Source organism: Balaenoptera borealis, assembly GCF_965194805.1.
Source record: "Balaenoptera borealis genome assembly, chromosome: 19".
Lineage (NCBI taxonomy): Eukaryota > Metazoa > Chordata > Mammalia > Artiodactyla > Balaenopteridae > Balaenoptera > Balaenoptera borealis.
This window is the reverse complement of record NC_138878.1, coordinates 69,472,737-69,488,602: the sequence shown is the minus strand read 5'-3', so window position 1 is coordinate 69,488,602 and position 15,866 is coordinate 69,472,737. Positions and strand designations below refer to the sequence as shown.

Genomic DNA, 15,866 nt, shown 5'->3' with positions numbered 1-15,866 from the left:
GCGCGGAAGGCGCCCGGAAGGGCGCCAACTCCGCAAGGACCAGGACTCCGGCCGTGGCTCGGCTCCCTTAGGCTGGACTTGAACCTGTAGAACACCGAGTCTGCGGCAGGGAAACGGAAGCTGGTGCGCATGCGCCTGGGGCCGGCCTGGTCTCCGGCGCGTGCGCACGCGCGCTCTTGTCCCCGCCCAGCATTCCGGGCGCCGGCGGGACGTGTGACGTCGGGTGGTTTAATCCGGAAACGGCGGCGACCGCCGAGGCGACAGAACCGAGGGGCTGTCGTTGGTGGGCGCTCCGGGGCTCCCAGCGAGAAGAGCGTGACCCGGAAACGGAAGCGAGTCCCTGTCGCAACTCCGGTGAGTGGCCCCTACTGGGGCGCGGGCCCTGGGTTGGCGCGTGGGCGGCGGCGTACGAGGGCCTCGCCCCTCCCTGGGACCCGGCCTTATCATCAGGGGACCCCATGCTGTCTTGCCTTCGGTGCTCAACACCCCGAATGGTCCCACAGGCTTTCCTGCGTGAACAAGGCACCCCAACACTTAGCATCCCTCCCTCTGTACAGGAGTCCGCAACGCCCCCCAACCTTATTCTCCGCACCCAGATTCCCTCAGCGTTTAGGACCCCCGCCCCAAACCGAATTCCATCCATACGCTGTCAGCTTCAGAGCCTCCCCCCCCCCTCATCCACCCTGTTTCTAGCACTCGCGGCCTCCACCTCCTCCTGTCAGGGACCCTCTCAAGTGCCCTGTCCTTGGCGCTCAGGGTTCCAAGTGCCCCCTACCCCCCATCCGCCCACCCACGGCCATCTCCAGTCTCAGTCTCTCAGTCTCATCTCCACCGCACACGCTAGGGCCTCATCGCAGGGTCTGCAGGAGGAGGTGGAAGCCTTGAACCTCTGTGGGGGCACTGTGATGGAGGAGGGTTTGGGGTGGGCACGTTGTCCCGACGCACGTCCCTGGGGCTACCCGAGTTCCAGACTCCACTCTTTTGGCCTTCCATTCACGCCTTTTCTCCCTGCTCAGCCCTTTCCATTTTGGGAGCCCCCATCTGTCCCTGCCCATACACAGTGTGACCCCAGCTCTGCCTCATGCCCTCGTTTTGGGCCTCACACCACTCTGCAGTAAGGCTTCACACTTGCCCCAGTCCTACCGGTGGGCTCCTGCGGCCATGGACCTGCTGTTTGGGCGCCGGAAGACGCCGGAGGAGCTGCTGCGGCAGAACCAGCGCGCCCTGAACCGCGCCATGCGAGAGCTGGACCGTGAGCGACAGAAGCTAGAGACCCAGGAGAAGAAAATCATTGCAGACATCAAGAAAATGGCCAAGCAGGGCCAAATGGTAAGCTCGATTTGGCACAGCCTGGGACACAGGGCCAGTGCTGTTGCTTGTTCAGACACCGGAGCTGCAGCAAACTGGACAGGCTGAGCACCAACAGGGAGGTGCTTCTAGGGAAATGCAGGGTTGAGTGGGGCTTTCCCTAGTTTCAGGGTCCAAAAGTGCCTCTGTGGAGGTGGTATCAGAGGCGAACGTTGAGTAACGGAGAGTGAGCCCGTGAAGATCCAAGTGGCAGGTGTGTCAGGTAGAACAGCAGATGCTCCATGAGGGAGTGATGGGTGAGCTCAGAGGAGTGGATGTGGGCCAGACCACTTGGAATCGTGGGCCACAGTGGGAGCCCACGTGGCATGGGATGCACTGGCCCTGGGGGCCGGTGAGCAGAGATGGGCACAGCCTGAACCGCTGGGGAGCAGCACCTTTGATGGGTGACAGAGTTTTGGCCTGAGCAGCTGGGTTGAGCAGGTGCCATTTCCTGGGATGGGCAAAGCAAGGAAGAGCTCTGGGGAGGAAGTGAAAAGGTGAGGTTTGGATGTGTTTGTGTGTGAATCAGGATTCTGTTCTTGAGGTGAGGGCCTGTGTGAGGCGGAGGGAGACACTCATTCTTTGGCCAGGAGGGGAATTCAGGAATGGGTGTTGACTCTATAGACAAGGACCCCTGAAGGGCGGCCCCACCTTTCTTCCTCTCATTTCTGGATCCGAGGTGAGAAGCCTGCGGAGGAGTCTGCAGTGGTGACCCAAGAGGCCTGAGGGCGAGGGAACAGTCACCGCTGGGAGCAGGCACATAGGGGCCCCTGAACGCCTCAGTGGGCATGGTGGAGTGGCAGTGGGCACACTCCCAAGGCTGGCTCCCTGCCATCTCTGTCCACTTCTCAGGACGCTGTGCGTATCATGGCAAGAGACCTGGTGCGCACAAGGCGGTACGTGCGAAAGTTTGTGTTGATGCGGGCCAACATCCAGGCTGTGTCCCTCAAGATCCAGACACTCAAGTCTAACAACTCAATGGCACAAGCCATGAAGGGCGTCACCAAGGCCATGGGCACCATGAACAGACAGGTGCGCCTCTCCCGATCCCCCTCCCTACCCCTGCTAACCTCAGGGGCCAGACTCACCCTCCTCCCACTTCCAGCTGAAGTTGCCCCAGATCCAGAAGATCATGATGGAGTTTGAGCGGCAGGCAGAGATTATGGACATGAAGGAGGAGATGATGAACGATGCCATTGACGATGCCATGGGTGACGAGGACGATGAAGAGGAGAGGTTTGGAGACAGGAGGCAGGGGGGTGGGGACGGATGCCTGGCCCTCCGGTCACCTGGCCCTCATAGTTCTTTTTTCTACGTAGTGACGCTGTTGTAGCCCAGGTCCTGGATGAGCTGGGGTTGAGCCTGACGGACGAGCTGTCAAGTGAGTGTCCAGACCCTGGGCCCTGTCCTGCACGCAGCTCGGCCACCGCGCAGACCCTCCCTCTCCCAGCATTACTCCTTTCTGCAGGGGCTCTCTTCCTAACCCCCCTTCTCTGCAGACCTCCCGTCCACCGGAGGCTCCCTCAGTGTGGCTGCCAGTGGGAAGAAAGCAGAGGCTGCCGCCTCCGCCCTAGTCGATGCAGATGCAGACCTGGAGGAGCGGCTCAAGAACCTTCGAAGGGACTGACTGCACCCCCCGCCCCGTGCCACCCTAGGGAGCCAGCGGAGGGCCCAGCATTTTCATTGTACCTTCTGCAATAAAAGTTGGCCACTAGTCTTGGGCCTGTGTGAGTGGCCTGATGTGAGCCAGGCTGGGTTAGGGAGTCCGGCGACGTGGCTGACAGGAGTTGCTCAGGCAGGGCTTGGTAACGTGTGCCAGATTAGTTGAGGTGTGAGACAGAGGGCTGGAGTTGTTTTCTCGTTTTGGCGGGAGTGGACAGACCAAGCCCACCCCCGTCTTCAGGGCTTGGGACGTGAAGATGAGCAGCGAACACTGGCCCAGCACCCCCAGGAAGGCCGGCTCCCCAGACATCCCGGTAGCACCCCAGCAGCCCAGGCCTGTCCCCCAGGGACACAGTGCCCAACTCCGCTTAGCCCAGCCCACCCAGCTCACTGTGACGAGCTGCTTGTGAGAAACGGTTCCAACCCACTCCAGAAGCTCTCGGGGAGAATGAGCTGCCATGCAGCACCTACCTGGGGGTTCACCCTGCCTGCCCACAGCGTAGCCTGGGTCTGCCTACCTACCGGGTGACCCTCCTACCCACCAGACACTCACCAGATCGCAAAGGACCCAGGAGGGACGCTGCTCCCCACTCCCTGGACACCCGGGTGGCCGGAGACCAGTGCCCCACCCCCAGCTGGCCCAACAGGGTTTGGTGAGGGATGGGTAACAGCCAGAGACCAGGCCCCCAGAACCACTGCCCCCACCAACTAAGGCCTGAGTAACGGGTGAAGTTTTTATTAAATCCACAGAAGTAAAAACCATATTGTGAGGGGCTGGGGTATGGGCCACCACGGAGTGGGAACCAGGCCACCGAGGGAGAAGAGGAGAGAGAAGAGGGGTGACAGGACAGAACAGAGAACAGAGCCAGGCTGGAGCGGCTCGGGGGCCACCCAGCCTCAGGGGCCATCACCAGGGCCACTGGACAGGTCCTGGGCGCTCAGGGCAGCACCAGGCAGGCTCAGCGGCGGGGGCTCCACCAGAACAGCGGAGAACTTGGTGTCACCAAAGGCTTCATTCATGCGAGTCTCAAAGAAGCGCTGCAGGCCAATGATGGACTGCACGTCGGCCTTGTCCTGCCGGGCAAATTACAGTGGATGGGCCCCAGGTCGCCCACCTCTCTGCCCCCAGCCTCCCCCAGCCTCCCCTCCCCAACCCATCCCCACCCCAACCGGCTCACCTCTGTCAGCTTGTTGAACTGCTTGAACATGCGGCCCACATCCTGGGCAAACTCCTGGGGGGAGCTGTAGGGGGGTGACAACTTCTCCTGCAGACGGGCTCGAATCAGCGTCAAGTCCAGGGTGCCGCCGGGCTGATCCTTCAAGCAGAGGCCACAGGCTGAAGGTGAGGCCAAACAGCCCCTGCACCTCCCACCCTCCCAAGTCCCAGAACTCACCAGGGAGAAGGTGGAGTCAGTAGCCAGCTGGTGCAGGGGCCGGCAGGGCTCATGGCAGAAGAGGGCCAGCAGGACGCGCTCACACTTCTGCAGGCATTACGTGAACGTCAGAGTCATAGGGGACTTGGGGTGCTGCTGGCCAAACCAAGGGAGTGGGCCCCACCCTCACCTGCTGGTTGGCTGGCGAGAGCTTGGCCACCACACCAGTGCTGTCACCCCCGTCCAGGTTTAGGCTGCCATCCTCCTCCTTCAGGTCGGGTAGCACGTGGCAGAGAGAGCAGCTCCACTCCTCCCTGGAGGGAACAGACCGTGAGGGGCTGCACGGGACCTGGCCCAGCCCTCCGCCCCACAGACCCCGCACAGCCTCGCACCCTGGCACATCCTGCAGGGCAGGCAGGTGGCAGTCCAGGTGGAAGCAGAATTCGCACTGGTTGCACATGACCAGGTCACCTGGCTTCTGGCAGACACGGCAGATGGTAGCACTGTCATCCAGGGCACCTGGGCCACCAGCTGGGGCTGAGGTGCCCTCTGGAGCCACCACCTCCAGGCCTGAGCTGGTGCTGCCACTGGGTGAAGCCAGGCGGGGGCCCTCGGCGCCGGGGCCCTCCGCCAGGGCCATCAACACAGGTTTGGTCTCGGGGCCCTCAGTGGCAGCAGGCGGGGCTCCAATGGCAGCCTCTGTTTCTTCCTCCTGCGAGGAGGTGAGGGGTGTTCAGTGGGGTGCCGGCCTGGGCAGTAGATCTTCATTTCCCAGCCACAGTCACTTGGGCAGGCTCACCTTGACGATGGCCATGCCAGGAAGGGGCGGGGCGCCAGGGGCCCCGGGGGGCGCAGTCCCAGGCTGTCCAGCAGCAACAGCTGCAGCACCTCGCTCAATGACGATGAGGTTGTAATCCTCAGTGGTGCTGCCTGGGAAGACCTTGAAGACTGGGGGCTGGCTGTCAGCCGTGAGATCCAAGTCCAGGCGTTCGAGGCTCACCCGTGGCACCTTACGCATGAGGCCACTCACCTCGCCATCACTTGAGCGGGACCTGTGGGCGTGGCTTGGTGTGAGCGCCCCGCCCCTACGGCCACCCTGTCCCTATAACCACCAAAGGGCAGCCACACTCACCGCTTCACCCCTGACACGTGGGGCTCTGCACTCGAGTAAGGGTCATCTGCTCGGAACACAGAAAACAGGTTGGGGTGGACATAGGGCACCACAGCTCTCCCACCTACTGCGGGGGCAGAATCACTCACCTGACCCGAAGCCATAGCCTTCCTGCACCTCCATGGGCTGTGGGCAGAGCAAGTGGACCTCAGTGGACAGGCATCCCATAGGACCCCGTGCCTCTTTCCTCCCACTATGGTCCCCTCCCTGGCTCACCTGGCTACTGCCAGAGCCCTGCTTGCTCAAAGGCCCTGGAGCCCGAGGAGGTGCCATGGGTGCAGGGCCTGTGGAGTTGGTGCCAGGACGTTCTGCCACGATCTTGCCTGCAGTAAAGAAGTAAAACAGTACAAGAAAGTGCAGTGCCTGGGATGGCAGGGTGCAGCAAGAGAAAGACAAAAACCCACCAAAGGCCTCCGCGCTCTTGGTCCAGGCATTGAGGTCCCACTGGAACTTCATCTCACCGTGGGGCTCCACGGGGTCCACGATCATCTTGAGGGCCCGGTGCAGCTGGAAGTAGATCTGGGGGTGGGCGGTACGTGAGCACACGGGCAGTGAACAGGGCTCCAGGGTCTTGGGAGGCGCCTACCTGGAACCCACCACCTGGGTGCCCACCAGCACACACCAGCTTCTTGGAGAGTAGCAGCGCAGTGTTGTTGTCGCTTTCCAGAGCCCATGAGGCAAAGCGCAGGATGTGCTCCTGGTGCTTCTGGATCTTGGTCATGGTCCAGTGCTGGCGCTCCAGGCGCTCCTGCTGCCCCTCAGTCACCTTCTGCAGGTGGAGGGCAGATGGCGTCAGGGAGGACAGAGAGCCCTAGAACCTCTCCCCACCCAGGGAGGCATCAGCAGCCAGCAGAGGGCGCCGAACCCCAGGACGATTCCACTAGAGGCAGAGTGAGCTGCCAACAGAGAAGGACCACGCAGGTGGTACCTGGGCGTCATTAACCAGCACACGGCCCCGCTTGTTCAGTTCCTTCATGATCTGCAGGATGGCCATCTTAACGTCCACCTGCACGCGCTTCTGTACGTCAGACACTTGGCGGATCCTGGGTGGCAGAGTGGGTGAGGTGAGGGCCACTCAGGCAGGTGCTCACCCGGGGCCACTGCCCCCCACCCTGCCCCGGCACAGCACGGGCATCCACACTTACGAGCTGCGAACCTCCTTGGTGTTCTTCTGCAATGTCGCGTGCTTGTCCCCGAGGCGCTTCACCAGTGAGGCCAGGAGCTTGCGCTGGTTCCTCACAGCGTCCTCCAGGAACTGGTACCTGAGGGCAGATAGAGGTGGGCCCGGGCGCCCAGCACGGGAACAGGCAGCACCCACCCACCAAGCCTCAGGACTCACTGGTGGTCCTTGTGGGCGTTGAGCTGGCAGTCCCGGCAGGTGAGGGTGTCGCAACTCTCGCAAAACAGCACAAGGGGCTCGTGCTTGTGCACGTTGCAATACACCGTGCGCTCACCGTCCCTCGACTTGGCTGGTCCTGGGGAATGGGATCTATGAAGCGGGAGCTCATCCTCACCATCTCCAACTCGAGGAGCAGACAGAGATCGGGGCCTCACTTCCTGCCTGTCCTGCAACCCTGGGCTATCTGCCGGAAGAACCCAGAGGGCCTACAGCAGCGGACAGGGAAGAGCCGAGACCCTTGCTCTCAAAACCCTCTGCCCTCAGCCTGACCAAGAGAACCACACCCCTCTCCTTTCAGCTTCTGGAAGTGACAACTTAAAGCGTTAAGACTGACGGCCTGTGCCAGGAGAGACCTCCCCGCTGTTCCCCCTACTGAAACTTCCTCCAGGTGAACACTCTCTAAGAAAGCTCCTCCACTTCTGAACCCCTGCCCCCACCCGCCACTGGGCTCCCTTTCTCCTCCACTCACAGAAGATTCTGTAGAGCAGGGGAGGAGATTCTGGCTACTGTGGCATCCCAGCACACACAACATTTGCTTTCCGGCTCAGACAAAAAGCAAATCAGGGCTTAAAGAGGCCGTCAGGCACATTTTCCTCATAAGCCATGCCTGGTGACCTCCCCTCTTCTCTGATAAAAGGAGACCACACCATCTTAACAACCCACGGGGGAACCTGCAAAGCCTTCTCAGGCTGGAGAGATGCAGTATCAGACCAGGACCCTCAGAGAGGTGTCAGGCCCCTGTGCTGGGAAAAGGGTTCTACTGCTCAGAGCAACACCCCCCAAAGACTAATACACCACGGTGACCCCCCACTCCTCCCCAGAGGCTGTTGCCACTAGAAAACCGGGAACATCCATCATTCTCTCCTCCCCGATCCCTGTCAGGTCTCGTTACTACACCAGCCCAGCGTGAGACATAGGAACATCTAGATACAAATAAGCCGAGCCTCAGCTCCACTAAATATTGCCTCCTCTTGCACCCTGACCTCTGCCTGGAACCCAGGACCCCCTTGAGACCCCTGCCCTTCTCTCCTGGCTCCTCATGCCCCACAGGAACCACCTCCACCCAACTTTTCCCACCAAAACTGTCCTCTGGGCTGGCGGAGCCACAGCGTGACTACCAAAACGCCACTCATGGGGAGTTCTGGGCCAAAAACCAAGCGCAAGCCCCTCTCCATAGCACTTCCAGCACATTCACAGAAGAGTCTAGAAATACCAAGCTAGGCTGTGAAATATCTGTGACCAATGATAAGAACACTTCCAGCACTCACTGGTCAGTGATAGTCTGATAACCCTACCAGCTTGTTTAAGACACAAGGCCCAAAGACCTCACTTTCCCCTACAGAGGCTTAAAACAGGGGCCAGGGAACCTCTGGTCCAGGAGGTCCCTCACATCATTCCCCAAACACCCTGCATTTCCCTATCCATACATGCCGATCTCTCTACCACTGGAGGCCTATCCCCTGCCTAGGAGGGTTCCCTGATGAGCTTCCTCAAGCTCTCTATACGCCCCCTGCGGCACCATGAGATCCCCTGTGAACTCCGCCCCCCCCCCCCCCCCCCCCGCCTGTGGCTTTTCCCCTGCCACTGAACCTGCAGAGACTGCCCACCAGAGCCCCGCCTCCCCCTTTTTGAGTTCTGCCCTCAGGCCCTTCAGTTGGTACCCCGTAGAGAAACTCCCTGAGACCCTTCCCCCATCTGCAACTACCATCGTAAGCAACTGAAGGCATGTACAGGAGAACGGCCAGGGCAGCCCCTGCACGCTGCATACCAGTGGAACGCACAGTGTGGTCCTTGGTGTACTTCACCCGCTGGTGCGCCTCTACGCACGTCTCACACAGCGGCTCAGAGCACTCCACACAGTAGCTGGTGGCTGGGGCGTTATCCTCACAGCTAGTGCAGCACTGCTGGGCAAAGGGAGAGTCAGAAGAGACACAACCACCAAACAAATCTGCACTTACAACCAGAAATACGACATGAAGAAAGGTGGGGTCTTTACTTAGCCTAGACAACCTGCCCTAAGCCTTCCACTACGGGGAGAGTAAAGCCTGGAGCTGGCACCACACTCTGGGCTAATGACCCCTACTCATGGCCAGAGACCTCCTGGGGGTTGCTTGGGCAAGACATACCTGATTCGCATCCTGGGAATCGGTGGCAGCCTTGCTGCCACTGTCGCGCATGAAGTAATTCTCCACAATATCTTTGGAGAAACACTGCTGCTTACATACGGGACAGTCCACCACTACGAAGAACACGAAGAAACAACACCATCGCATGGTGAGCGCATCTCCCCCCACTGGGTCCCAACCTCCATCCCCTGCCGAGCCGATCCGACCCTCCCCTCCTGGAGAAAGAACCAAACCCTTCTTTTACCGAACTTTAAACAGTCGCCCCATCTCAGTGCCCGGCCCACAGCCCACTGCCCACACCCGTTCCGGCCACTCTTCGGGTCCCCATCCTCTCGCCCAGGCGACCCCCGCCCTCGTCACGCTGGGAACAGACCCCCAGCCCCCGAGCCTCGTCGGGATCAAAGGCTGCGAGGTGGGGGAGGGGCCGCCCCCGGCCCCACCGCACTCACCAGCGCTGTCGCCCGCCGCACCTCCGTCCCCCGAGCTGTTGGCGGCGGCAGGCGCCGCGGGCCCGAGGCAGGCGCTGCAGGCCGAGTGCAGGCAGGGTAGCAGGCGCGGTTCCCTCTCGGGCCGCAGGCGCTCCCGGCACACGCCGCAGTGCTCCAGCAGTTCCAGCGCCTCGCCGCCGCCCCCCGCGGGCGACGACGCCGATGCGGACGCCGCCGCCGAGGCCGAAGCCGAGGCCGTGGCCGAGGAGGCGGCGGCGCGCTTCTCGGCGCCCGCCGAGCCCTCGCCCGGGCCCGGGCTGCCGGAGGCGGCCGCCGCCGCCGCTGAGGCCGCCGCCGCCGAGGCCGCCATTCACACGCCGCCGGGGGCGCCCACGGGGGGAGGAGGGGCGCGGGGCCCGCCGCGCAGGCGCAGACGCGCTCGCCGCCAACGGCTGGGCCGCTGCTGCCGCGAGGCCTAGCGCCACCACGCGCCGCCTAGGTCGCCGCCCGCTGCGCGCGGGGCGCTGCCGAGGCCCGGCCGGCCGCTGCCCGCTCTCCTGCCTCCGCCGCCGCCCGCGCTTCCTTCTCAGCGGCGACCGAGACCAGCGCCACGCGGCACGCACACAACCGCTCGACCGCGCGCCCGCTCGCAGAAAGAGCCGCGGTTCGGGGGCGGGACAGAAATAACTGGCGCCGACGCCGTCGCGCACGCGCACTGGGCGCCTCGCGCCCGGGGGCGGGGCCGGGGCGGGCCGCGGCGGGGGAGGCCATGAGTACGCACGCGCCTGAGCGGGCTCCTCCCACCCCCCCTCCACCACCCGCAGCGCCGCTCGTGCGGCAGGGGCGGGGTTTCTGCGTCGCCGTCGCCGCAGCCTGGTCCACCGGCCGGGCTCGCGCCCGTTATTGTAGTCACTGCTCCAGGCCGCTTACTCCGCACGCGCCCCGGCAGTCCGTTCTTCCACCTCGATCCCCGCCCCTTTGGCCTCCTGGGGAGGTCTCCAGTTGCTGCGTCGACAAGCGTTCCCTAGAGGGGGCGGGGCCGAGACCTCGGGAAGATGCTGGGCCCAGGGAGAGGGGCGAAGGGTCCCCATCCCGTGGAGGAAGTACTCTTCTAAACCGGGACTCTGACTTTGGGGTTTTAACCTTTTTATTGTTTAACATGAGAAACACTGAAACCTGACTAAATTAAATAGATCCCACGGGGCTCAGAACACCGAGACTGAAATCCCGCCTGGCCCTGCAAGCGCCCCTTGCCATCTTTTAGCCCGCCACTGCGCTGGCCTTGATGCTCTTCAAGCGGGCGGACTGAACCGCAACAGTGGGGAAATTCTGAGGGGGAAGCAGGGTCTGCGTGGGGCAATCCATCTGTGGGCGGAGGCAGGATCTGTAGGGAGGGGAAGCCTGCCTCAGTGGGGAGCAGCATCTGCGTGCGGGGAGGGTGTTCCCGTCTGAGGAAGGACGTAGAGTGTCTGGTGAGAATTCTGTCAGATGGGGGAAGCTAGGCCTGGAGGAGGAATCCTATTCGAGAGAAACACGGTCTTTTTGTGGGAATCCTGTCTGAGGGAGAAGCAGAGTCTGTGAGGAGAATCCTGGGGGAGGGGCATGGTCCATGGGGAGAGAGGAGTCCTGTCTGAGCTGAGAAGGAGGGAAGCAGGGCCTAAGGCTAGAGCTGGCGGAGGAGGGGTCCTGACGGGGAGGAAAGCAAGATCAGTGAGAGGGGATCCCGTCGGAGGTGGGAGCGGGGCCTGTGGGAGGGGATCCTGTCTGAAGTCACTAAGCACGGAGAATACTTGAGGCATGGGTGCCTTGGAGCCTCTGCCTGGGGTGGGCCTTCGTCCCCGTGCAGGGCTCCTCGGTCCTGCGGTTGCCACTCCAGGGGGAGCCTTGGGCGGCAGCTTTGAGAGGATGCAGAGAATCTGGAGGGCCGGCACGTCCAGCCCCCAGGCCCTACTCCGCCTCCCGCGGGCTCGACCGCGCAAAAGCTTCAGGGGAGCGGGGCGCAGCCTCCCGCCCCCCCAGCTCCCCTAGGCGCCCACACGCGGTGTAGGTGGCGGTGGTGGAAGTGCGTCCGACGCTGCTCCTGTTGCCGCAGGGCCTGGGGGAAACTCGGGCCTATTGTCTCTGCGCCTGCCTTTGTTCCAGCTCGAGTGCGGCCCCCAAATCCGGGCCCCGCCCCGCCCCGCCCCGCCCCTTCTGCCGCCCCTTCTGCCGCCGGAGCGCCCACCCCGCCCGGTCCGCGCGAGGCCCCTCCCCCCACTGACTGGCCCGCCCCGGCTCAGCCCCTCCCCACGAGGCCTGGGCTGCAGACCCTCGCCTCCTTCCTCCGAGAATTGGGAAGGAAAGTTGGTGGCTGGCAGCGCCCAGGTTGAGGTGCGGAATCCATTAGTGATATTTGTTGAGTACTTTCCACGCCCCCTCCCGCTCTCTGCGCTGGGCCCCAAAATCACCGGGTTGGGTGGGGTAGAGATGATCCATACCTACTCTGCCCCCCCACCCCCGCCCGGGCAGACGCGGGGGTGTCGAGGGCCAGACAGTCACAATAAGTAGGTGATGGTAAAGAGTGTAGGAGTGGACTTGCCTCGGGGCTGCCCCCAAACACCTGGGGGAAGAACCGTTCAGGGAGAAACAAGTGCAAAGGCCCGGAGGCAGGCAGGCACACCGGGAGGAGTGACAGGAAGAGTGGTGGGAGATGCCTAGAGGTTGCTGGACAGCTTGCTGGGGATGCGTTGGGCCCTCCAGTTCCCCCTGGTATGGTCCCTTCACTAGACCCTGGCAACTGTTCCGGAACAGCATCCGTGCGGGCAGGTTCACCTGGAAATCAGGCTCAGGCAAACTCAGGGAAGCGCAAGGGAGCATCCTGGGACTGGCCGAGCCAGAGTGGGCATACAGGAGGGCAAGGCCAGGCCAGAACCCTCCCTCAGAGGCCCTCTCCAAGGAGCCAGCCCGTCCAGAGGTGAGTGGCAGGACATGGGCACATCTTGACTCTGCCTCCCAGTGGGCCAGTGTCATCTTATACTCTCATCCCTTGTGTTCCTTGTCCACCCTTCACGGCTTCTCACCCTTTCGAATCCTGGACCACTGGAAACTGCCTATATCCTGGCTTTGCGGACAGGGCTCAAGGGGTGAAGCAATGTGTAGGAGGTGCCAGCCAGACCACCACCCCTTGCAGGCACCCGCCTGCAGACAGCCATCCTTACTGCCGCTTCACTTCCCAAACTCCGCGCTTGCTCCCGATTCTCCCTCTGACCTTCAGGTGTCACCCCCAAAGCCACTTCCTGGGGAAGCCTTGTAGCTGCATCACTCTGATCTCTTTCTCCGTCTTCACAGGTTTCATTTGGGAACTAGGCAGTTGTGATAGTTGCACAACATCATGAATGTACTTAATGCCACTGAATTGTATACTTACAAAGCGTTGAAATGGCAATTTTTAAAAAAAATTTTTTTGGCTGCGTTGGGTCTTCGTTGCTGCACACGGACTTTCTCTAGTTGCGGCGAGCGGGCTTCTCATTGCGGTGGCTTCTCTTATTGCAGAGCACGGGCTCTAGGCACGCGGGCTTCAGTAGTTGTGGCTCGCAGGCTCAGTAGTTGTGGCTCGCTGGTTCTAGAGCGCAGGGTCAGGAGTTGTGGCACACGGGCTTAGTTGCTCCGAGGCATGTGGGATCTTCCTGGACCAGGGCTTGAACCCGTGTCCCCTGCATTGGCAGGAGGATTTTTAACCACTGCGCCACCAGGGAAGTCCCTGAAATGGCAATTTTATGTGTATTTTAGCACACACATAAAAATCAGATTTTGGTGAGTCTGTCCCTTCTGACCTCTGACCTCACCGCTTGGCTCCAGCCATACAGGCTGACCTGTTGTTCCCACCTCACAGCCTTTGCACTTGCCGTTCCTTCTACCCAGAACGTTCTTCCCACCTCCCTTTCTGGGCTGGCTCCTTCTCTTCCTTCACATTTCAACTAGAGAGAATCACAAGGAAGTGAGCTCCAAACTGTTTACGTCACTGCTGCGTCTGCCATGTCTTGCTCGGGGCCTGCTCCGCAGTGGGCACTCAGTCAGTGAGTAAAAGGACAAACAAATGCATGAAGGTGATGACTGTCTCTACCCGGCCAGTTTTGTAGGCTACAAGATAAGGTTTGAGTTCTATTACTTTTTAAGCTTTTTTTAAAATTGTGTTAAAACTCACGTAATATCAAATCCATCAATTTAGCTATTTTGAAGTGTAAGTTCAGTGGCATTTCATAAATTCACAATGCTGTGCAACCACCAGTTCATCTAATTCCAGAACATTTTCATCACCCCAAAAGGAAACCCAGCATCCATCAGCACTTAACCCCCATTCCTGCTTCCACCGGCCCCTAGCAGTGACTACTCTGCTTTCTGTTTCTATGGACTTTTAAACCTTTTGATGGAGGCTTATGATATATAGAGAAAAGCCTACACAGTGTACGTACAGTGAGCACCCTTGGTAACCAGCTCTGATAGCAAAACACAGAATGTCTCTGGCTCTCAGAAGCCTTCCACGCCCCTCGCAGCTGCCACCATCCTGACTTCTCCCACCCCGGACAGGCTTTCCTGGTATACGTATGGAACCACACACAGTTTGCATGTCCACACCGTGTGTTCACACGCCTTCTTCCCCGCGTTCACATTCACGTGGCTGTGTGTGGCCTTGATTCCCTCCGTACCTGCAAATATCCTACAGTTTGTTTACATGTTCTCCTCTTGGCGGCACTTGGGTCTCCATCCTGCTTGTGCTGCAAGCACAGTAGGGCTGCAACAGCACCGTAAGTGGCTTTTTTTTTTTCCGTCGCCAGGCGGCTTGCAGGACCAACCAGAGACTGAACCTGGGCCACAGCAGTGAAAGTGCCGAGTCCCAACCACCGGACCACCAGGGAACTCCCCATTCATGGCTTTTGGCTGGGCTTTTCTTTCACCGTAAGGAGCTAACAGAAGGTTTTGGAATATGGCAGGATCGGACGCCCATTGTAAGTGTTCTAGGTAGGGAATGGATGGTAGGAGCTGGAAAGCAGAAGATAAGCATCCATGCCGGCCAGGCAGAGAAGGCACTAGATCCCCTAAAATCACACTTTAAAGTAACTATGGTTCGGGAGTGCCCTCGTGGTCCAGTGGTTAGAACTCTGCGCTTCCACTGCAAGGGGCACGGGTTTGATCCCTGGTTGATCCCGCAAGATGCCTGGCGCAGTCGAAAATAAATAAATAAAATTAATTAATTAATTAATTTAATTAAACAACTATGGTTCCTCCATTAGTTTCCTGTGGCTACTGTAACACATTACCACAAACTTGGTACCTTAAAACAAAACTTTAGGGACTTCCCTGGTGGTGCAGTGGTTGAGAATCCGTGTGCGAACACAGGGGACACGGGTTCGAGCCCTGGTCCGGGAAGATCCCACATGCTGTGGAGCAACTAAGCACATGCGCCACAACTACTGAGCCCGCGGGCCGCAACTACTGAAGCCCGCGCGCCTAGAGCCTGTGCTCCTCAACAAAGAGAAGCCACCACAATGAGATGCCCTCACACCATGACAAAGAGTAGCCCCTGCTCGGTGCAACTAGAGATTGCCCGCGTGCAGCAACAAAGACCCAATGCAGCCAAAAATAAATAAATAAATAAATAAATTTATATTTTAAAAAATTTAATTCACAGTTCTGGAGGCCAAAATTCTGAAATCTAAGTGTTAGGGCCACACTTCCTCTGAAGCCTCTAGGGGTGAATCCTTCCTCACCTCTTCTAGTTTCTGGTGGCTCCAGGGGTACCTAGGCTTGTGGCTGCATCACATCAGTCTTCAAGGTCCACATCTTCAAATCTCTCTCTGTTCCAACTTCATACTGCCTTTTCCTCTGTGTGTCCTTCTATGGACGGAAGTGTGTCCACCCCAAAACACAATGTGATAGTATTTGGTCATGGAGCCTTTGGGAAGTAATTAGGGTTAGATGATGTCATGAGAGAGGAGCTCTAATAATGGGATTAGTGTCCTATTAAGAAGAGGCACCGGGGAGTTCCCTGGTGTCCTAGTGGTTAGGATTCCGGGCTTCCACTGCTGTGGCCAGGGTTCAACTCCTAGTCGGGGGACTGAGATCCTGCAAGCCGCATGGTGCAGCCAAAAATAAATAAATTTTTAAAAAAGAGGGGGAGACACCAGAGAGTTTGCTGTGGTCACAAAGAAGAGGTCACGTGAGCGTACAGCAATACAGCAGGCTTCTCCAAGCCAAGAGAAGGGGCTTCAGAATGAAACATACCTTGCCGGAACCTTGATCTTGGACTTCCCAGCCTCCAGAATTGTGAGAAGTAAATTTCTGTCCTTTGAGTCACCTAGTCTATAGTATTTTGTTATGGCA

The 15,866-nt window shown here is 59.8% G+C and overlaps 2 protein-coding genes across 4 annotated transcripts; one reads left to right on the top strand and one right to left on the bottom strand.

The window, feature by feature from the left end:
- The first annotated feature begins 155 nt into the window (after window positions 1–155).
- Window positions 156–3,061, top strand: CHMP2A (charged multivesicular body protein 2A). Of its 2 annotated transcripts, none has more exons than XM_082369398.1 (6): window positions 156–354; window positions 1,138–1,329; window positions 2,200–2,379; window positions 2,453–2,583; window positions 2,667–2,728; window positions 2,847–3,061. In XM_082369398.1, the coding sequence occupies exons 2-6, from the start codon at window positions 1,162–1,164 to the stop codon at window positions 2,972–2,974; spliced, it is 669 nt and encodes a 222-aa protein (XP_082225524.1). In that variant the 5' UTR covers window positions 156–354; window positions 1,138–1,161; the 3' UTR covers window positions 2,975–3,061. The 2 variants fall into 2 exon arrangements, with proteins under 2 accessions (XP_082225524.1, XP_082225525.1); XM_082369399.1 differs by having other exon boundaries at window positions 215–354; window positions 1,116–1,329.
- Window positions 3,062–3,729: 668 nt separating this feature from the next.
- On the bottom strand, window positions 3,730–10,181 carry TRIM28 (tripartite motif containing 28). Of its 2 annotated transcripts, none has more exons than XM_082369173.1 (17): window positions 9,528–10,181; window positions 9,079–9,191; window positions 8,721–8,853; window positions 6,893–7,136; window positions 6,699–6,815; window positions 6,482–6,596; window positions 6,176–6,322; window positions 5,958–6,072; window positions 5,770–5,876; window positions 5,643–5,679; window positions 5,515–5,560; window positions 5,182–5,434; window positions 4,775–5,094; window positions 4,573–4,696; window positions 4,404–4,490; window positions 4,188–4,325; window positions 3,730–4,083 (listed from the first exon to the last, which is right to left on the bottom strand). In XM_082369173.1, exons 1-17 carry the CDS (start codon window positions 9,874–9,876, stop codon window positions 3,907–3,909), a joined length of 2,622 nt encoding a protein of 873 aa, XP_082225299.1. In that variant the 5' UTR covers window positions 9,877–10,181; the 3' UTR covers window positions 3,730–3,906. The 2 variants fall into 2 exon arrangements, with proteins under 2 accessions (XP_082225299.1, XP_082225300.1); XM_082369174.1 differs by having other exon boundaries at window positions 6,893–7,028; window positions 9,528–10,179.
- Window positions 10,182–15,866: the final 5,685 nt, after the last annotated feature.

Bases quoted from the DNA above. Each gene is read 5' to 3' on its own strand.
- CHMP2A (XM_082369398.1), top strand. From the start codon at position 1,162: ATGGACCTGCTGTTTGGGCGCCGGAAGACGCCGGAGGAGCTGCTGCGG. The intron at 1,330-2,199 runs GTAAGCTCGATT...TCCACTTCTCAG, and splicing joins TGGCCAAGCAGGGCCAAATG to GACGCTGTGCGTATCATGGC. The intron at 2,729-2,846 runs GTGAGTGTCCAG...CCTTCTCTGCAG, and splicing joins CCTGACGGACGAGCTGTCAA to ACCTCCCGTCCACCGGAGGC.
- TRIM28 (XM_082369173.1), bottom strand. From the start codon at position 9,876: ATGGCGGCCTCGGCGGCGGCGGCCTCAGCGGCGGCGGCGGCCGCCTCC. The intron at 9,192-9,527 runs GTGAGTGCGGTG...TGTTCTTCGTAG, and splicing joins TGCGGCGGGCGACAGCGCTG to TGGTGGACTGTCCCGTATGT. The intron at 4,326-4,403 runs GTGAGTTCTGGG...CTCTGCTTGAAG, and splicing joins CTGACTCCACCTTCTCCCTG to GATCAGCCCGGCGGCACCCT.